This window comes from Sarcophilus harrisii, chromosome 5 (assembly GCF_902635505.1).
Source record: "Sarcophilus harrisii chromosome 5, mSarHar1.11, whole genome shotgun sequence".
Taxonomy (NCBI): domain Eukaryota; kingdom Metazoa; phylum Chordata; class Mammalia; order Dasyuromorphia; family Dasyuridae; genus Sarcophilus; species Sarcophilus harrisii.
This window is the reverse complement of record NC_045430.1, coordinates 117064967-117087694: the sequence shown is the minus strand read 5'-3', so window position 1 is coordinate 117087694 and position 22728 is coordinate 117064967. Positions and strand designations below refer to the sequence as shown.

At 31.9% G+C, this 22728-nt stretch overlaps 1 protein-coding gene across 20 annotated transcripts in view; it reads left to right on the top strand.

Moving 5' to 3' along the window:
* The window catches only part of C2CD5 (C2 calcium dependent domain containing 5), a 127160-nt gene that overhangs the window by 20166 nt on the left and 84266 nt on the right, over positions 1-22728 (top strand). For 11 of the 20 annotated variants that reach the window (XM_031938453.1, XM_031938448.1, XM_031938440.1 and 8 more), the window contains exons 4-8: positions 1361-1456; positions 2570-2725; positions 10460-10658; positions 16075-16226; positions 22339-22424. In XM_031938453.1, coding sequence (XP_031794313.1) covers positions 1361-1456; positions 2570-2725; positions 10460-10658; positions 16075-16226; positions 22339-22424 — 689 coding nt within the window. Of the gene's footprint in view, positions 1-1360; positions 1457-2569; positions 2726-10459; positions 10659-14971; positions 15097-16074; positions 16227-22338; positions 22425-22728 lie in introns of those variants that run through there. The other 9 variants (XM_031938449.1, XM_031938451.1, XM_031938445.1 and 6 more) reach the window with 2 other exon arrangements.

Sequence of the window (22728 nt, the reverse complement as noted above, 5' to 3'; positions counted from 1 at the left end):
TAGAACTGACTATAAACAAAATTATCCAGACATAACATTGGCCCATAAAAATTAAAGATGTTATCTTGCTGCATACTCAGAATCATCAAATTGCATGGAATGAAGAACTTTAAAAATATATAAATTAAAATCATGTGGGAACAAGACGAGATTATGTGTTATTCTTGTCTCCTTTCTGCTACTGTACCAAAGAGGATTTCAAAGAGTTGACCTTACCCTCTCATATTGTTGCCATTTACTAAAACCAGTCATTTTATCCATTTTTGTAGCCATATGTAGAATATAAATTATTAAAAAAACTCCAACAAACTAGTGATTTATCTTTGCATAATTTTTAATCTAAACCCCATCAAAAAAAAGATGAGAATGAGATAACAGTGAAAATAGTAATAGCATAGTAGTAGTAGGTATACAGTGCCAAAGTTTGCTAGCACTTTACATACATTATATCTCATTGGGAAAGTTTTTTGGCATGTGTTATGATGAAAAATATTTGGCTGGCGGATAGAATAAGAGGAGGTATGTATAATATGAAACATGACTGAAAAGTTCTTCATTTTCTGAGATTGGAGGGAAGGAGGTAAAAACAAGTGAAAACAGAACTTTGGTTGTGTAGAAGACAACTGAAATGAGAGTTCAAGTTGATTATTTTTGATCATAGTGAAATCTCAGCAATTATCTGAGATGGTGGGGTTGAATTCTGAAGGCTAGAGAAAGAGAAAGTGAAAGGTGATGTAGGGAAATGATAGGAAGTTTGTGAGAGATAATTACCAAACAGCAGACCAGGCCCAGTGTAAATTTATAAAGGAAGTCATCTTTAGGCTGTACTACTTTCTTTGGCAGTTCATAGCACACTGGGATGAGGAACTGAAAAAGTGGATTCTTAGAGTTAGTGAAGCTTTAATAGATCAGGAGTGGTGGCAGGTAAAAGAAGAAAGAGATTCTAGAGTAGGGGTTAAAGCAGATGGTTAAAATGACAAAGTCATTAGAAGGACTAAATATAAGAAGGGGCCAAAATTGGTTTTGTTAAAGGTAAAAAGAGGATTGGGAGAAATGCAGTAATATTGTTTTTCTAACATGATACATCCATTGCCAATAACTTTTAGTTTCATAGGTATGAAAATTAGTTTTAGAGAGTAAAGTTCAGAGAAGTTAAATGTTATACCCATTGTCACACAGTATCAAAGGAAGGATTTCAGTTTAGGTCTTGCTGACTTAAAAGTCCAGCATTCCTTCAGTTTTGCTAAGTGCTTTTGTAATATGTAATTTTATAAAAAGAGCCTTTAATTTACTTGATATTTATAAGTGAAAGATTATTTTTTTCGGAATGTATTTTTATTTTTTTCTTTTTATTTTATAGGTATCCGTGGAGAGATCAATGTAGTAGTGAAAGTAGACCTCTTTAATGATTTAAACCGTTTTAGGCAATCATCTTGTGGAGTAAAATTCTTCTGCAGTAAGTAAATAATTCTAATTGGAAGTAGTTTGTTTTTAATACAGAAAAATAGATTTCTACAAATGTGGAAAAACTAATATCTTTAACTTTTAAGATCTAAACAGAAAGTATGCACTTGTCAAGAAATTATTAGTCTCTTTTGTAGAACATTTTTCTGGGACCAAAAGCTTCTGACTAAATAGTAATTAGTTTTTGTAAATTTATATGTTTAGGCCTGAAAAATTCAGTAATGTTTTGCTTTTTCATGAGGTTTGTATACCATTTCTGTCCCTGTTCTCAATCTGGTATATATAATCTTTTCTTTAGATAAAAGCATTTTGTATTCCATGTATTAAATCAGTCTATTCATTTGGGATTTTGATACCACTTGGTTATCATTTTTATTTGTTAGAGGTTGCAGGAATTCACTATTGCCAATTTGATGTTGAAGTCTATGTGGTACTTTCAGAGATAGAATGCCAGGTAGCATGATTTTAAAAAACTAATTTAATCATGTTTGGAATAACTTGTTAAAAAGTTTAAAATAAATATTTAATTCCTAGCTTAGTGATTTTTTTTAACTTTCCTTTTCTATTTTAGCTACTTGATTTATACTCTCAATTTTATTTGTATTTCATATTATCTATAGCAATTACTAAACCACAAAAATAAATCTTAGGCAAACATTTCTTTAACATATTTGTAAGAAAGAGTAAGGCAGCATGGAAAAGTTAGAAAAACCCAGTCTGTCTCTGACATGTACTGGTTGTCTAGTGATAGAAGAAGTGGTCACATAGCATCATAGCAATAAGATAGACCTAGGAAACACTCTTAGAAGCTAAGTTAAAGACAAGCTAAATTGGGTGAGCAAGTTTCCACAATGATTATTCTCCATAAAAATGAAATCACAGTCCAGGATAAAGAATAATGGGGAGCAAAAGCCTCCTGGGAAAAAAAAAAGAATTTTCCTATTACTGGATATATCATATCCTTTGTGTAAAAACAGCATTGTAGTAAATACTTTATTACAAAACTTCAGAGTGATATTCTTTAGTTTTAAGGTCAGAAGAGGAATTTGTATTTAAAATGTTAATTCTGCTTGGTAGAATTCATAAATATGATTTTTTTTTACAGCTACATCTATTCCAAAATGTTATCGAGCTGTAATAATTCACGGATTTGTAGAAGAATTGGTGGTGAATGAAGACCCAGAATATCAGTGGATTGACCGAATTCGCACACCAAGGGCATCAAATGAGGCCAGACAGAGACTTATTTCATTGATGTCAGGTATGCTTTATTATAAATTAGAAGTACAGATGAAAATATTTTAAAAAGAGTTGGAGATGTATATATAGAGGTTGGCAGAAATATCAGTATTGAAGATGAGATTTGGGAATTATTTCCATAACCATAGGAGTTGAAGGCAGTATGGTTTGTGAAAAAAGCACTGGCTTTTCACTCATTGAACTTGGGTTCAAATTCTAACTGTGTTCTTTACAATCTCTGGGACCTTGGCAAATTATTGAGTGTCTCTGGATTTTATTCATAATAAGAGAGGACTGGCATAGATGCTAAAGTTTTTCCTTCACCATATATATGAGATTAGATGGAGAAGAGAAGTTAATGTGCCTGCCTCAAAGTGCAGTTGTGAGAATCAATGAGGTAAGACATTTATTTATTTATAATGTTTTTTTATTTTTCCAAATACTTAAAAAGATACTTTTCAACATTCACTTTTACAAAACCTTGTGTTCCAAATTTTTCTTCCTCTCTTTTCTCCTCCCCCCAAAAAGCAATACAGTGTAAATGTGCAATTCTAAACATATTTCCATATTTGTTATGTTGTATAAGAAAAATCAGATGAAAAGGGAAAAAAGAAAACATGAGAGGAAAAAAACACAAGCAAACAAGCAAAAGTAACAAAAAAAGGTGAAAATACTATGCTTTGATTCACAGTCTCCATAGTTCTCTATCTGGATGCAGATGGCTCTTTTCATTACAAGTCTATTGGAATTGAATCACCCCTTTGTTGAAAAGAGCCAAGTCCATCACAGTTGATCATCACATAATTTTGTTGCTACTGTGTACAATGTTTTCTTAGTTCTACTTACTTCTACTTAGCATTAGTTCGTGGAAGTCTTTCCGGGATTTTCTGAAGTCAGCCTGCTCATCATATATTACATTCATATACCATAACTTATTCAGCCATTCCCCAGCTGATGCTAATCTACTCAATTTCCAGTTCCTTACCACTACAAAAAGGGCTGTTACAAACATTTTTGCACATGTGGATCCTTTTTCCTTTTTTTATGATCTCTTTGGGATATAGACCTACTTGAGACACTATTGGAACAAAAGGTATGCACAATTTTATATCCCTTTGGTCATCATTCCAAATTGCTCCAGAATGATTGGACCATTTCACAGCTCCACCAACGATGGAGTGCCTTAGTTTTCCCACGTTCTCTCCCACATTATCTTTTCCTGTTATTTTAGCCAATCTGAGAGGTGCGAAGTGGTACCTCAGAGTTGTCTTAATTTGCATTTCTGTAATCAATGGTGATTTAGAGCATTTTTTTTCATATGACTAGAAATGGCTTTAATTTCTTCATTTGAAAATTGTTTGTTCAGAACCTTTAACCATTTATCAATTAGGGAATGACTTGTGTTCTTATAAATTTAAGTCAGTTCTCTATTTATTTTAGGAATGAGGCCTTTATCAGAAATATCTAAAAAAATTTTTTCCAGCTTTCTACTTCCCTTCTAATCTAGGCTGCATTGGTCTTGTTTGTACAAAAACTTTTAAATTTAATATAATTAAAATTATCCATTATTCATAATATTTTCTACTTCTTCTTTGGCCATAAATTCTTGACTTCTCCACAGATCTGAGTGGTAAACTATCCTTTGTTCTCATAATGTGCTTACAGTATCACCCTTTATGTCTAAATCATGAACCCATTTCTACCTTATTTTGGTATAGGGGAGATATAATACATTTTAAATGCTTTTTAAATCTTAAAACATTTTAATATCAGCTTTTCTTTTTTTTTTTTTTTTTTTTTTTTTTTTTTTTTTTTTGCCGAGGCAATTGGAGTTAAGTGACCTGCCCAGAGTCATACAGCTAGGAAGTGTTAAGTGTCTGAGGCCAGATTTGAACTCAGGTCCTCCTGACTTTAGGGTCCACACTCTATCCACTGCCCATCTTGCCCCAGCTGTTTTCAAAAGAAGACAATTCATAATGGACACTGGAATAGTTCCAGCATTATTCTTTCTTATTATTATTAATAATAGAATTTTTACATGATTTTTTTGTGTGATTGTCTTTTTTTATTTAATTTTTTTAGGCATTTAAATAAAAAAGGCAGGAAAACAAAAGCTATTAGCAATAATAGTGATTATTCATATTTATATAGCTTTTTCTGATTTACAAATTGCTTTTCTCATTATGACCCTTGAGTCAGCTCATGCAAGAAGGTATTACAAACATTATTATCTTCATTTTTAAATATCAAAAATTGAGCTCAAGAGTCAGAAGAGTAGAACTCTGGTTCCATTATTTACTCACTATGTGATTGTGGGCAAATCACTTTTTAACCCGAGTCTCAATTTTCTAAGAGCACAGAGAAGACTTGGGGCTCCACAGACACTGACTGGCTCTACTTCCAGCTGTAGGGCACACTCTACACCTCTATACCTACCATCCTACTGAAGCTAACAGTCATCCAGAGTAGCAGTTACTGGGGAGATGTGGTTTGGTAGCTGCTTTTTCAGGGGCCTCAGCCCCCACCTATTGGGGGCAGTCACACTTGCTAAAAACCAGAAAAGAAAAGTTATCTCCATCCCATTCCACATTCATTATCTCTGTCACCAGCACATACCTCAACATCAGAGATGGATAATGTCTGACTTGAAGAAAGATGTGTTATCATCTGCTTTGCCTATGGTGCCTCTGGGCCTTTCCATCTCACTTGCTGCTAGAACTTCCTATATCTGTTATCTCCTCTATTAGAATCTGAATTTCTTGACAACAATAACTGTCTTTTCTCTTTGTCCCCTTACCTGTATGCAGTGATTTACAACAACGAAAGTGCTTAGCAACTGCTTTTTTATTCATTTGAGACTTTAAAAAAGAAATGAAGTTAATCTTATTTGTTTCTGGTAATTATATCTGGTAATAATATATGGTCAGAGTCCTTCATTAGCTGTTCCTTTGAATTTCTTCCAGTTCAAGATCTATGAAGATGAAGAAATATGGGCCAGATGATATTATAGTTAGGTGAAGTATGAATTTCTTGAGCAATAATTCCTAAAGATTATTAATTAATAGATCAGTGTTGGTATAAGGAAAGTTTAAGATCTATTACGGGACTCTGATCTAGGCATTATTCTATTAAGATAAAAAATTTTATTAATGTTGTTTGTTTATACAGCACTGGAATTTCTGGATCTCTTTTCCAACCCAATTCTATCATGCATCAGAAGTTTGTTTTTTAATCTTATTATAATGGGTTACTGATTGAAGACTTGAGAGAGGGACTGATAGGATCATACCTGTTTTTCAATGGTCTTGGCAACATATTAAGGCTATTTTCCAAGAACTAGCTTTGTTAAATACTTATCACAAATAAGTCTGGCTACTTGCAGTGGCAAGCCATGCAAAAACCAGGGGAAAAAAACGTCCCATTGATGTGGCTGATAAGGCACTAAATGTTATTTAGACACTAGATGATGTGCTTTTTAGAAGGAACAAAAGTTGGGGTTCGGTCATGCAAAGAATTCACAATGGCTCTTCTCTTTGGTAAAAGCCAAGTTTATTTAAGAGAAGAGGTTACAGACAAAATAGGAGATTCAGTAGACACCAGAAATGGTAAACATGAAGTAGAGTGGGAGAGCATATAAAGACAAGTTCCTCAGTGGAACTCAAAGATACCTAGACATCCCAGGGAATTAGGGCATGCCCTTACCTGGCAGGTTGAATCCTGAAAGGGCCCTTGTACTTTAAAAGAGTTATCTGTTAGAAGGAGAAGTGGGGTCAGGAGCATGGGAGGGTTAGGAGAGATACCACATGGCTAAAGGAGAAAGAAGTTATGAGGCAGAGTGCCATGGACCTTAAGTTGTTTTATAGGGAATATTTAGCCTCAGACACTTGAGAGAACTTGGATTTCTAGCTGGGTTACCTGAGGGTGGGAACTAAACTTATCTCTATCAAAACTTATCTCTATCAGAGCCATCTTCCTGCTTGCTCCAGGGAACAATTTAATTTTTATCAATACTTGAGTTATTCTCTGCTCACCATTCAGAACCTTATCACTGGCATTTTCTGTTGCCTTCTAGTTCTCCAGGCATGGCAGAATGCTTGAAAAGGAAATGGATGCTCAGAATTACACAGTTTTTAGACCATTTATAAACTTTGATTGTTGGGTCTCTAAATGTGAAAACTTTAACTAATGACCAACACATTAACATGCTGAAGTAGGAGCTGAATTTATCATGCTTGTTTAAATGACTTGTCCAACTTCATGTGGTTAATGTCAAGTGTCTGAGGCTGGATTTGAACTTGGGTCTTCTTGACTCCAGGGCTAATGCTGTATCCACTAAGTCACCTAACTGGCCCTTTCAGTCTTTTTTTTTTTCCCCTCTAGTAAATTTATTATTATTTTTTTAAATACACATTGCTTTATAAATCATGTTGGGAGAGAAAAATCAGAGCAAAAGGGAGAAACCATGGGAGAGATAAAAAAAAAAAAAAAGTGAACATAGCATGTGTGGATTTACATTCAATCTCCATAATTCTTTTTCTGGATACAGATGGCATTTTTTTGTCCAAAGTCTATTGGGATTGCTTTGGATCACTGAGAAAAACCAAATCTTTCATAGTTGATCGCACATTCTGGCTGTTAGTGTGTATGATATATTCCTGGTTCTGCTTGTTTCACTCAGCATCAATTCATGTTAATCTTTCCAGGCCTTTCTATAATCAGCTTGTTCATCATTTTTTATTGAACAGTAATATTCCATTACCTTCATGTGATACAGCTTGTTCAGCCATTCTCTAATTGGGGCATCTACTATTTATTTTCCAATTCTTTGCTACCACAAAAAGAGCTGCTTCAAACATTTTTGCATGTTTGAATGTAATTCCTCCTTTAAGATAATCTTGGAACCCAGGAATGACAATGCTGTGTCCCTATCAATGTTGGTATTTTTTGCTATAAATGAAAACAGAAGAAAGGAAATTGCTATTGAATTGAAGGTTGGATCCTTGGAGAGTCAAAAAAAGAACTTTGGGGAGTTAGCTCTATCTTAAGCTCAAAGGCAAAAAGAAATACATTGTGAGACATTTGATCATGTACTTTGGTTTTCATAGTATGTATTAATAAAAAGTCTACCATGGAATAATTGAAGCTGTTGCAGTAATTTCATTTGTAGAGAAAAAAGAGGGAGATAAATTCTGTGAAAATTTTGCTAAGATCCTCCCAGATTAAAATGTTATACATTTTGATATTTGGTAATTTCAGTGCAAAGGTGTAAGTGGGAGAAAACATTGATGAATACATCAGAAAATATAGGCTAGAAAGAAGGAATAAGAGGGGCCAAAGACTTGTGGATTACTGAGAATCCTCATACCACTATATCATGAATACTTAAAAAAAATACCTTAAGGTTATAAACATTACAAAAACATGGTTGTATTTTAAGTCACAAAATGGCTAGTCATTTTTTGAACATTTTTTTTCCCCATGAACTTGATCAACAAACATTTCAATATGAGTCAATTATGTAGACAGACTTGTAGAAAATATCAGAATTAGTAAAAAGAAGAAAGTTTGATAATGAGAAAATGTCAGCGCATCTTGTACCTAAAGTCTGACTTAATTAAGCAAGTAATTGATAATTGTGTGGAATAGAGAGAGATAAGGTGAAGAACTTATAGGAATGGATGAATTCTTTTCCTGTATTTTATTTAAATTATTTCTATGTTTCCCCTGTGACCTGTATAATATAGGTAGGCTCATATTTACTTGAGCCTTGGCTAGCTATAAACATATTTACTTAACCTGAGCTGATGACATTTATCAGTATTTGACATTTATCAATATTTAGTCTATTAGCTGGACCACTATTTTCTTGATGAAGCCTGAAGGCCTGATTTTCTGTTTCCTAGAAATCAGGAGATTTCGGGGAAACAGAAACCTTCCATTCCAATCTCTCCAAATAGCAACAACCAATTAGATGCCTTCCCCTCCCCTTCTCAATGCTCTCTTACTTGTGATGTATTCTCTTGTATAAAAGCTATGTATCTTTACTACTTCTTTAGCCCTCCTACCCCTAGCTTTCTCTTTCTTTTCTCATGATGGAACAGCTCATCCTCTGGAGGTTTTCGATAAACAACTTTTCTGCTTTTTACTGAATGATCTCTGAGTAATCATTTTGGGTAAAGGTCTTCTACATCCCTCACATAATTATAAATAGATAAAATACTGTAGAAATAACTTTGACAAAGATCATAATAATTTTATCTAGAAGTTTAACTGGTATAACTCCATTGCTATAGTAAGGGGATCAAAAGTGTCTAAAGAATACTGTAGTTAAAAATTCCTCATGCCAAATAGAGAAATAACATGGCTAACTACAACCTTGGTTTAGAATGTTAACTCAGTTGTAAAATTTTATTGACAGGTAAGATGCTTGATTTTCAGCTATATTGCCTATAAAATAGAGAAACACTTAGAAGAATAGATTGAATTTAAAGAAAATTTGGCAAGAGGCCCAACTAATATTATCCCAAGTGTCTTTATGGGTGAAGAAGGAAGAAGCATATTAAATAGAAGAAAATGGAAAATGTGTGTACAGATTTTTATTACAAGCTATTTTGTCCATCTGGGATAGTAGAAATGCCTGTTTTGGGCATGCTTTCTGCTGCACCTGTGCCAATATATAATTCACTTATATATAATTCATTCAGACTTCTGCCCCCTGTGTTGGGCCTGAGTGTTCTAACTTTTTCCCTTCTTTATCCTCCCAGCTCCTATTATGCTAATGTTAGGGCCTGAGCATTGTTTCTTTTAAGCTCTTACCTTCAAACCTGGGACCTAGAAATTCTCCCATTGTGCCAGGATTTGAGTAATGACTTGGGCACTTCTACTTCCAAAACGTAAACAATTGTGCCACTGCTGGGACTGAATCACTGCTCCAGTGTCCCACTGCCCACTTTAGTATGTATACTAAGGCTGATACATGTGAAAATTTTATATTTTTGCCATGGTAGAGCCTATACTGGATCCCTTACCCAATTCTTTCTGGAAATACCAATGAGAAAGAGAGTTCCAGGTCATCAGAACCAAAACAGAGACTATATCTTCTTTTAAACTGACATACTACAGAACACTCAACATCCTTCCTTTCTCATCAAATCATCTGGGTATATATTTAGCATATTTTCTTGATCCCCAATTCCAAAAAAGGCTCTGAGGTTCTAGAGGAAGGGTTAAGCATTGTTCTTTCAAATACTCTCCTTCCTTCTCAAATTCTTGCATCAAAGAATACCCTCCAGACACAATTTATTATGGCCTCTTATATAGAGTATAAAAAGACCCACCCAATTTATTTCTTATAATTCTTAGTTCCAAAATTATTTCCAGGGAGGCCTACTAGATCCATTGTAACATATATATTGAAGTCTAAGATTTTATCTTAAAACTATAAAAGGCAAAAATGTATGTTTATGATAAAAATTAAAATATTTAAATAAAAATTATAGCTGCATTGAGAGAGATTAGCTTCTAGTGTCCATGGTATCATTTATTAGATATGTGATCTTTTGTAACTTTTCTGGATCTGTTTTCCCATCTGCAGGATAAAGTGTTTGGATTAATTGATATTTAAGGTTCCTTCCAGCTCTAAATTTGAGATTCTTTGAGTTTCAATAATGTATTATTGACTATTCATTTTTTTAAAATAGTCATTTTTTTTTTTTTTTTTTTTTTTAAGAATTTGGGTTTTTCTTCTATCTTATAGGTGAACTACAAAGGAAGATTGGTTTGAAAGTACTTGAAATGAGAGGAAATGCCGTTGTTGGGTACTTACAGTGTTTTGATCTAGAAGGAGAATCTGGATTAGTGGTACGAGCCATAGGAACAGCCTGTACACTGGATAAATTAAGTAGCACGGCAGCATTTCTTCCTGCATGTAATTCCCCATCCAAAGAAATGAAAGAGTAAGTATGAGTTTAAGTGCATAACTTTTAATGGAGAAAGCTGTTCATCTTTTTCCTGTACATGTTCACTTTATTTTAAACATGGCCAGTAGGGTGAGCCACCACTTTTTATTAACAGTGATTTTCTGTCAGAGTTCATTGTCAAAACTATCTAAATTAGAAAATAAAATTTGTGTTAATGTATATATTGTATAACACTCTTCAAACTTGATTTTGGACTATCTGTTTTAGAAGAGTATTTGTGGGTTATATTTTACACATTTCCAAAAGATTCTTTGATTTCTGATCTGTGTTTTGTTTATGATAATGTAGAGGCAGTAGGCTAGACTGATCCATGTACTGGAGAGTTTCTCCTGCGTCATAGCTTGAAGGAGGGTAATTAAGAAGCCATCACAAACCATTAGAGAGACTTCATCCTGTTCAACCATTTTGGTGGTTATATCTAAGGAGGATACATAAAGCTGAACATTTGGATGTATATCAGGCAGATTAGTAGAAAAATGAAATTTTCCATTTTACTTTTGATTACTCCTAAGATCTGCTGAATTATTTTAAAAATTGAATGAGAGGCAAAATGAGGAGAGAAAGACCTAGTTTTCCCATTTCTTGAGATTAACCTCATTGGATTTGTAAATGAAAAAAGATCTTAGTGATCATAGAGTTCAATTTAACCTCCCCATGTTGAAGCTGAGGAAACTGAAATGACATAACTTGCTCCAGGAACTGACAAAACAATGATCTAAACCCAGGCCTTCTTAATTCCCAGTTCTTGTTCTTTTTTGCTTTCTTTTATGAAGAAAGCTAGGTGGAAGTTGCAATAGCAGATGGTTTTGGAGGACCCAGATAGTGTGGGTTTTTTCTTGTTATGGAAGGGTCCTTAAAAAGTATTGTAGTCCTTTATTCATTTATTTGCAATGAATCCATTGCATTAAGGATCTGGCTTTTGTAGCTCCAATTCCTATAGTTAGTTCTCCTTATCTTGTTTCATGTGATTATAGTAGAAAGAAGAAAAACAGAAGATAGCTACATTGCCTCTTTACATCTCCTTTGTTGCAGTCAATTAGCTAACTGGGAAACAAATTTTGCATATTTTCTGGAATTCTATTAATTTTAGGACTGTTACTGTGAATTTATTCTCTAGTTTTTTGATTCTACGATAATGAATTCTGATAAAAAAGAAAAATACCTGTATTATGAAGGACTTTTTCAATTGAGAATGTTTTCTGATATGTGTTCTTTAAAATATTTGTAGCTTTTTAGAATATCTCTGATGTTTTAAATTATCTCTTTTGTATTCTTGATAACTTAATAATTTAGAAATCTATATAAAATCCCATGCTATGATTTTTGTAGCCATAACTATGCTGATATTTTAGGATAAATATAAAGGATTATAAATTGTCAAGGAAAATTTGGTGAAATATGGCTTCATCTTAGTTCTGTGTGAAGGGGTTAGAGCCTTCATCTGTAGTGCCACAGTCTTCATTATAAGGTGATATCATTTGAATGGTGATCCCATAATATGTAGCCAAGAGTGCTTTAGTGTATTTCCAGTGTATTTGGATATTCAGTTAAGAAATGTTGTGTTTTTATAAAATCTGACTTTCAAAATATACTTTATTTAAAATTTGTATTAAAAGTTAATTTCATTTGAATTTATTACACTTCCACCTATTTTACTTTTTAAATAATTTGAATAAAGTTAAAAAAAATAGTTTGAACACAATAAGCCTATTGATCAGCATTCATAAATGACTATTCTGCTTCAGGAATCATGATTACCTTCAGGGTATAAGATGCAGTCTGTAGAAGCAGTCTTTACCTTTGATGAGATTATTTCATACAGGAAAGCAGGACCTCTTTATGTGAATATAGAGTTATTATGAAAAGATTAAATACAGATAAATACAAATTAGTGACATTCAAGCTAGTTTGCAATAGCTGTGAGAAGTCAAGAAGGGCTGTATTCTGATTTTAGTGCTTAAGTTGGATCATACAAGAGGAGGCTCAGTAGTATGTTCTAGCATGAAAAATAATCAGCCCCAGAGATTGGTGATGGAACATCATGAATGAAGAAGAGAGATAAGTTAGGACGAAGTTGAGAAGGACTTTATATTTGATTTTAGAGACATTTGTTGAGTAACATACTCAGAACTGAGTTTAGAGAAAATTACTTGGGCAGACCTGTGGAGGAGAGATTGAAATGGTGGGAGAAGCCTTGAAGTAGTATCACTAATTAGGAGGCTGATGAGTAATCTAGGGAAAGGTGGATGATAGTCTGATCTAGGTCATGTGTAAGAGAGATGGATTTAGAAATGGTAAGATTGGACAATTGTTTAGATAAATGAAATGAAAGAGTATAAGAAGGATAAACCCAAGGTTTTACAGTTTAGGAGACTATATTTTTGTAGTCTTGATTGATGGTACTTTTAGCAGAAATAGCTTTTATAAAAGGGAAGGATTTTGGAGATGGTAAATTGACATTTGAGATATTCCATTGGCAATTGATGTGAAACAGAACTTCAGAGAAGAGATCTGGGGTTGGACTGATTGATAACTAGCAATAGAGAACTCAACCCAGGAGAGTTGGTGAGGTTATTGAGAGAATAAAGAATAGGTGGGCCTAGGACAGTGGAAACCTTTTTCTGTGTTTATACTACTCTGAAAGACAAATGTATAAAATGCTCTTTAGTGTGATTTATTTGTTTGCAGTCAATAAAGTTAAAATAATTTAAAGTTAAATGTTTTTATCAGTAAACTATAGTACATATATCACTAATGTAATGTACATTATTTTCATTTTGGGGGAGTAAAATTTTCTATTGTAAGATTTCTTTTGTTTATAGTGGTAGTTTTTTGACCTCATCTTTTTGTTAAAGTAAAAATTACTTTGATGGTTTCTATTGGTGGAATATTAAAGAAGTACTATGTAATTTTATTATATACATAGTATATGTAGATTAAAGCATACTAACAATATGAGTACCCACGTTATAAAAATAAGAATGTTGATCTGCAAACTATATTGAAGATTACCATGGCCATCAATGCTAGTAGATTGCTCTTTGAGAACAACAATTCTGTGATAATATTTACCATATAACAATAGTTCATCTGTGGTAAAGGACCATAAAATAAGGTCAGTAGAAGTTGGACTTCCTAGACTTCTGTTGAGTAAATGAATATTGAAAAAAGTATTTTTTTCCATAGTTTATTCACAAGATTTTTTTTAAAGTATGCATCAATGAAAAAAGCATATGAAATAAATTGTTTAAGCACCATTCACAAAAATCTTATTTATGGCCTGTAGAATTTTTTTTTTTACTCAGGACATTTAAGTCTTTTTTAAGTAAAAATTTTATAACTTGAATATATATTATATATATATTTTTTTTACTGGTAAAAGTTTTTATTATATAAATATATTATACTACATGTATACTATATTGCTTTATTTAGGATGTTAATAGTACTATGTGACAAAATTGAATTTAAATTGATTTTTGAAAAAATATATTCTATACAAGGAATAGCCCAAAAGAAATTAATTTTGAAAAACCCAATTATTGGTTTGAGGACGTATTTTTCATAATGCTTTTTGCTTTGTTCTGTGTATGTTGTCATCAATATTAAGATGACACATATACATTAAGTTGTTTATTCTTTTATTATACATTTTTACTTAGAGTTCTCTTTATCCTAAATTGTTAAGGTATTTTCTTCATATTTTTTCCTTCAACAGAAAATGTTCTTGGAAGTTTTTTTATTAGTCAAACATGTAAAATTCTCTTAAAGAATTTGATTGTATAAGTGGCATATTATTTAGGAATACTGATTTCAAAGTTGTAATATGATTTAGCTCTTTATATTTAACTTTTCAGTTTTATGGGTATTTTCCTCCCATAAAGTCTGTACTATGAGGTTACTGATGATGAAGGTAAAGAGAAACCTTTTATTTTTAAAGCAACTTTAGAGCCAAAATCTTAAATTCAACTAAGCACAAAAATATATTGTACCTTTTACTTACTCAATTCTCTTATTAAAGCTGACAGTTTATTAACGTTTCCTTTAAAATTTTTGACTAAAATATATCTTTAGCTAATGTGTATCTGTTCTTTCTTCCCTCTTCCCCCCTTACCCCTTTTTGGGTTTCTTCTGGTCTTTTGCATGTTAGGGATTTGTAACTCTTAGGAGCTGCTTAAAAATATGTGCTCTCCTCTAACTAAAGCATCCTGCAATCATTTTAACATAACTTTGCAATCTGTTGTATATATTATTTTCTTTTCTTCCACCTTGACTGCAAATTCTCTCAGGTCTCCGCTGGTTCACCCTCCAAGCCATGGATGCCGCTCGACTCACAACAGCCCAATTCACACTGCTACTGGCTCACGACTTACTCAGAACTTCTCTGTGTCTGTTCCCACTCTCATCTACACTGGTACGAGACTGCTCAGACTCAGGAGCTGGGGAGAGACAGGCCACAGGCAGAGTGGTCGCAAAGGGCAGGCAGGCAGGCAGTGTAGGCAGGTACCACAAATCTTTTGTCCTTCCTTTTCTCACTGGAAGTCCTGCTGTCGTGAGGAACTACTGTATTCAACTGCTAAAACAAGGGCTATAGTTGTTTGGAAGAGAAAGTGTCCTTTTCACTTCAAAAGTCTCTTCCATAGATCCATACACATGTTTTCAAATTTACAGTGGAATACTCCAATACATGGCTTTGCATTTTCTTTTTGGTTTTACTCGAAAACCAGAATTATTATTGGACAGGAAATTAATTGTCCAAATTGTCTATATCTTATTATTTTTCCTCTTTTATAAAATCTTTTAAATACAGCTTGTGTAATTCTGTGGAAGAGATTTTGTTGGAAAACAGGTAAGCAGTGATTCTGCACGAAACAGAAATGTTTCAGTGTAGTTATATCCATTTTCTTCATTGCTTTGTTTTTAGCTGTGGCACTCTTGATGCTATAGGATAAGGAAACATTTTTATTTTGGAAGATATATATGTGTGCAAATATCAGTTATATTTTAACATATTTACACACATCATTTGCAGTCATCATCATTTTTTTTCTTTTGTAACTGGAATCAAAAAGCATTGTTTATTTGAAAATATTTTCAGCCATGTATTTATTCTCTTTGGTTATTTCTCTTTGGTATTTTTTTTCCCTTGAGTCTGACATTTCATGCCTTTTACTTGGCTCGTTAACTGTTTCAGTGCAGATAATATTATCTGAAAAATACTGAATTGGGTAAATAGAAATTCTTTGTCTTTGACCTTATCCCCAGCTTCACACTTAAGAAATGACTGCTGGCCCAGCCCCAACCCATCCCATCCTGGTGTTTGGATCATGCTGCCATCAGCCAGGTCCTTTGGCACATGATTGCTTAATATCTTTCCACCTTCTTCTGGCAGGATTCCCTTCAATGAAGATCCCAATCCCAATACTCACTCATCAGGACCCTCCACCCCTCTGAAAAATCAAACTTATTCCTTTTCACCTTCCAAGTCCTACAGTCGACAGTCCTCTTCTTCAGACACAGATTTGAGTTTGACACCCAAAACTGGTAAGGCGCTTCCACCCGCTTTTTTAATTTGGTTCTGTTCTTGTTGGCTTTTCATCCAAGCTTTTTCTTCTGCTTTTGGCATTTAAGTTAATAAAAATGATGCCAACGCTAATAATTTTCAACTGTCACAATTAAAATATGAATATATTTTTACAATGCAGGAATTAATTTGATGTGATTTCTACTAGTAGGTTGGTAGCTCGGAGGTTTAAGTTTCTTTGATAGTTTTAAGTTATAGAGTCTAGATAACAAACACAATTCTTATTTTATCTGTAGACTTTTTTGTTTAATACTATAATATGCTGGGAATCACATTATTTTGCTAACGATATTAGGAAGTAGAAGAGTTAACAGTAAAAATGTGAAATCAAATTTTTCATGTAATATACTTTTGAATTTGTCTTTATCTATTTATAGACCTTATTTTGAATTTAATCCTAAAGTATTCATAATACTAGGAAACAATATCTCTCTGGGATTTATAATCCCACATTATATAAGTGATTTATAATTGTTAGTTTTTGAAGTTTGCTTGTTCCATCCTGTAAGGTAGAAAAATACCATTTTTAGTGTAATCATTTTTTGCATATTTCTGAATTCTTATCGTCTCCACCCCCCCAAAAGCTCCCTGCTCCTTCCATTCATTTTTTACCCTGCTATTTTGTCAAAATTTGTCTATATATATATTTTTTTTTGTGGGGGGGGGAGAGGTGGTGGAGTGGTTGTGGTTGTAATCTGGTTCTTTTTTCTTTCATCTCTAAGATGGACCAAAAAAAAAAAAAGATCAACTCATAAAAATGTTTTAAGAAATTGTGGCATTGGGGTTTTTATAAATTGCATTTTGATCTGGGACATTTCCCATGAGATTTATTCCATATTTTCAAAAATAGTTTTTGTCTTGTAATATTTTGGCTTACTATATTTTAATAATCTCTTCCTTGCTTGAAAACAAATCTAACTTTAAAAGCATGGGAGATTCAAGAGTAAAGAAAAGACTTGTGAGTTTTTTGTTTTGCTTTACTTTTTTTTTTTTGTAAAGCTAAGCTAGAGTTAATAAATGAAATTGTTAAACACCACAAATTGTGAAGACCATGATTTGGCAGTTTTGATGCTTACTTGAAAAGAAGAAGCCTTGAGTTTTCTGATTTTTATTTTTATATCATGCTACAGATAAAAATAATTCAGTCTGATAATAAATAGTTTAGAATTTTTAACAAGTAGGTACATACATTTATTTAGATTTTCTCATATTTAAAACAGTTAACAAATTAACTTAAATTGTTAGTTTAATAAAAGTTTAAATTGAGACATCTATGATATTTTTACCTTATTGATTCTAAAATAAATAAAATTTCCAATAGCAAAAACTTGAAGTCATGAAGAATTATGGTTCTCTATAAAGGGTAGTTTTTAAATTAGGCTTTAAAATATAGCATTTTAATATAAAAATCCTAGTGAAGATGATAGTGGCTTAAAAATAGGTGTAGCTTTTAATTTTACTATTTGTTAGAACTATAGATAGCTCGTTTCATGTAGTTTCTAGGTCTGTGTAGAAGCTCAAATCCCCGACACTTGGTGTTTTTTCTGAATCTAAATTGCTATACTTACAGTAATACACTGTTTGTAAAAACTCTTAGCATATTGATCAGACCTTGTGGATGTTATTTTATAAGCTTTAAGGCAGTTTCTTTAGAAGCAACTGAAATTTTTTAAATGTTAGGAAATGAAAGTAGTAGATACCAGTGTGCAGTTCTTTCTATTCTGTACACATAAACAATTTGAGGGAAAAAAGGAGTGAATTTAATTTATAAAAAATGAATTGAAGTTTTTCCTTTCCATATTTCTTGTTTGCCGGATTTCTAACCATTTAAACTAACTGGATGGTGTATTTAGTTAGTCCTAAGATTCTTCACTTATGTACTAAGGTTTTAATTATGTTCTCCATACTTGTGCTTAAAAAATACCCTAAGAATTCAGATATATGAGAAGTTGTGGTCATAATATGAAAAAATTGTAAACATTGACTGTTTTCTCTGTTTCATTATGTTCAGATAGCCTAGAAGATCTTTTCCTAAAGACTGATGGATTAATTTCTAAATTCCCTTCTTCTAAGTTCCCTTTCATGCTTTAATTTATAACTAAACAGAATCAGCGAAATCCGTGTAATTCACTTTTGTCTAAACCCCTAGAAACATTTATTTGAACTTTTATTTTTCTTAAAACTAATATAGACACATTTTGTTTATATAGTTTGAAGGTTCCTAAATTTAAATTAATACAATGTACTATATGCTTTTCAGTTGGGTTACCTTAGTAATTGCTTTTAATAGTAAAATTATGTTTTTGAGTTCTATAAATGTCAAATTAAAATAGACAATATAATTAATGCTTTAAGTATTTGGTTTTCCCTGAGTCCCTGTAGTCCCTGAAATTTAAATATATAAATAAATATAACTATCTCCATATTTCCCTTAATTTATATGGATACAAAAAGAGGGAGCTTAGTGAGGTTTGATAAAGGGCTATCATTGAAGTTTGAAAAAGCTGTGTTTATGTTCTGTTTCTGGCTTAATTAGTGTGACCTTGACAATTTTCCAAGAGTAAGAAGTCCAAACAAGTAATCAATCAAGACAGTTAATACATAAGGAGCTCCCTACCTAATCAAATCACAGGGGCAGACAAAAAGTAATGAGGATAATTTGTATCCAGAGTTAATAGTTGAACATGTTTGGTAGTTATCTCCACAAATTGAGCAAAATACAGTAATTTTTTGCCTACTACTTTATCTGCTTATTTCATTTCTATATACTTTCAGAACGAATTTGAGGCAACTTTTAAATTTAAAAGTAAAGAAACTAAAAATAAAAAAAAAAGGAGAAAATATGTTCAAAGAAATAGAAATTGATATTACATGTAAATTACTTATAGCCCATCTAAGAAATGATTAACTGATTATTATTCTGTTATGAACAAGGTAATCAAAATTGAAATATAAAATATGATTGAATGAGGAAGTAAATTTTTTTTGGTTTTTATTTTGTTGTGTTTTGTTTTAGGTAGAGGCCAGCACCTGCATTTGGGCAGGTTTTAATTTCTTTTTCATTCCCTTCTCAAAAAATTCAAGTAGTTCAGAATCCAAAATTTTAACCTGTTAGTTTCTATGGTAAATTTCTGAGTGCTGTTGATTTTATCTTAACTCTTTATAGAGTCAGCTTATAGTATAGTGAAATATTTTATTCTGGTCTTTGGAGGAGGATAGGCTTAAAATATTGCATATTATAGTTGTTTTGATTCATAGGATATAATTTGATCTTTAATATAATCACATCTTTGTGATAATAGATTGGTTGGTAACATTTTTGTCAGAAAGAAAAATAAAAATACTGATAATGTATTTTAAGTTTTCATAAGAAATGCATTACTTAACTTAATTCAAAGTCAGAAAACCACTTAAAAACTTAATTTTATTGAAATATAATTTATTAGTAATTTAATAAATAGCAAATAAAACCATTAAAATGGAGAGAATAGCCAAATTGATGAAATGAAAGATCCATTTAAATTTTAAAATTATTTTCCACTTAAAAATATACTTTTTGTGTGGATGCACATTTTGTTTTGTGCATACAGACACATATAAAAATTAAAACTCATCTAAATTTTAGGCCTTAAATGTATTTTAAATTTGATATATTTTAAATCACTATTTAGACTTTAAAAATACAGGTAACTTAAATTTAAATTTAATATATTATCCAAGTAATGTAAAACAGGCTAAGATAACATGAAATCTTAAGATATAAGAATACTAAAGAACCTATTAAATAAAGTTTACAGTAAGTGTTTTCATTTTAAAGTCTGTATAATATGCTTTTCATCTACATTGTGACATTTTATGGTCTTGGCATTACTGTTTCCTAATGGGAACTTTTCATAAAGTGGCTGTACATGTCTGCATTAAAAAAAAAATCATTTTTAATGTTATGTTTTGTTTCATCATTGCTTTCCTTACCCTGCTTTTTCTGGTCATCTTCTGAATCTGCATCTTTTCTCTATCACTTTCCTCCACAGCACCTTACCCACAGGGGCCTAGGATTTTCCTGTATCCCAGCTCCCCCTCTCTCTCTTCTGGTTCCCCTCATCTTAAAAAGTCCTGTCTTCTCTCGGAATCTAGCCTTACCCCTCATCACTCTAGCCATATCAGCCCAGTTGTTCTGAGGAAAAGTGTTTCTTTCAGTGAAGAGTTGCTCCTGGCTGCTTCTGGTAGGATCAAACTATAACAGCTTTTTTTCCCCTGTTTTTTTTTTCTAAATCAGTTTAACAAAAGTAATTGTAGTCTTATAAGGAATTATTGGGTGTTATATATGGAGCATCTATTTTTTATTTACAAAAGAAAAAAAACCTATATGAGATATTTACTGAGTTCACTCATAGGTATTTAAATGTTTAATAACTTTTTGAAAAATGATGCTGACAGCATATATATATATATACACATACACACATATGCACACACATAGATTTTTTTTTTTTTACTATGTTTAAAAATTTTTTCAAGAAATTAAGATTTAGGAATAAATTTTATGCCTTCCAGTCAGTAATTCCAACTTTGGTTCATGTACTTGAACTTTTCTTTACATAAATTTCATTTATATTATTGGATCCCTGTTTTCATGTTGTTAGCAGCCATTTAAAAATGTAGTTATTTTGTTCAAATTAGTTTGTCTCATTAGGGCTATACTTTTCATTTTCGCTTTCCCTTATTTCATTTCATTGGCATAAACATTGTAATATTCTGCTAAGCTTCCTTCGTGGTGATGGTGTATTTATTTTTCCCCTTTAAGGAATCCATTTTGTTTCGTGCTTTCAGTATGCTTTGTATAAAAATCTTCATTTTATGTCTGTAGTTAGTATTGTATAGTCCCTAGAAAGTATTTTATGAGTTAAAATAGTTGATTTTTCTGGGAAAAAAATCACCAGAGTGGGACTATACATATGCTAATCTTTGTTTCCTTATCCAAGAACAGCTAAAAATATACTCATTCTTACATAAATAAGTATATTAGTTTTTACATAGGAAATTTTACTAAGCTTGATTGTAAACGTCAATTTTGAGTAGAATGGAATTGAATTGTTAATATAGTGTGCCAAATTTTTGTTTTTCACCTGTATGTTCACAATATAATTCTTTTACCCTAATTCAATGAATTGGTATTATCAAAAGAAGAAAAGGTAGGGAAAATAACAACATTAAGATTTTAAAATGTAGGTAAATGTTTACTAAATGCAGTTCCTTCATTCAAAACTATGTCCATTTGTGATTTTCTTATTATACAAATTGGGTTTTAAGCTTATTATTTTGTGTTGAGTTCTTGAGAGGACTTTGACAAATAAAATATCATTAGATATAAAGATATGGTAGATTACAATTTAGATTTTAGATAATATTTTGAAATAGCTTAAACTTTTGGATTTAGTGGAGTATTTTGAATCAGTCATTGAATTTCCTTGCGACTTTTATATATAAATATAGGAAAATGTATACAAATATAGTTCTTTGGCAAGATAGTCAAGTTTATTTAGAATAACTGAATTTTAAAGTGGAGAAGGATGAACAAATCTAATCTACTGCCTTTTTACATAGGAAACTGACATGGCCAGAAAGATTGTGTTTTACCCAAGGTCATGTGGGAAGTTATTGGTATTGATTATATGTTTAAAATCAGTATATAGAAAGTAATTTACTTTAAATAGGCATTTATTCGTAATTTTCATTTTTTTTCAAAAGAAGAACCTTGTCCAAGTATTCATCCCTTTAATGTTATTTCTATAATTAGAGATCACCTAAAATTATGCAATATTTATTCAGACTTTGTAAAAACAAAAAATCACAGACCTATTTCTGGTTAGGAAAAACTTCAGCAAGCAAAATGAAGAATTTGACTACATATGATTTGTTTTGATGATACTAATTTAAACAGAATATTTTGCTTGGTGCATTTCAAAATAATTCAGGAGGGGAGGGGCTTATGACAAAAATAATTGCACCAGAGTTTTCTCTTTCTATGCAAGTTGTTTCCATAGATATTATTTATATGCTGATATTTCTTAGGAATGGGCAGTGGGAGTGCTGGAAAAGAAGGGGGGCCATTTAAAGCTCTTTTAAGACAGCAGACTCAATCAGCGCTGGAACAGAGGGTAAGGAATTCAAGACAGTTTTATTGTTCTTAATATTATTAATGATGTAAAGAATGTGCTGTAGATTTTTTATTGGTGTGATTTTTATTACCTTATGTTTAATTTTTTTAGAGTGTTTTCATGAGTCCCTCTAAAGAGTTTTACAATAGCAGTTAAGCATGATAAAAATTTATCATGCTTAAAATATCACCTTATATATTCTTGTACTATAAAACTGATGTGGAATAGCCATCGAATATTACAACTTTTTTTTTTTTTTTTTTGTCTTGGAATAGAATTCTAGATAATCATGACCTAGGTCATG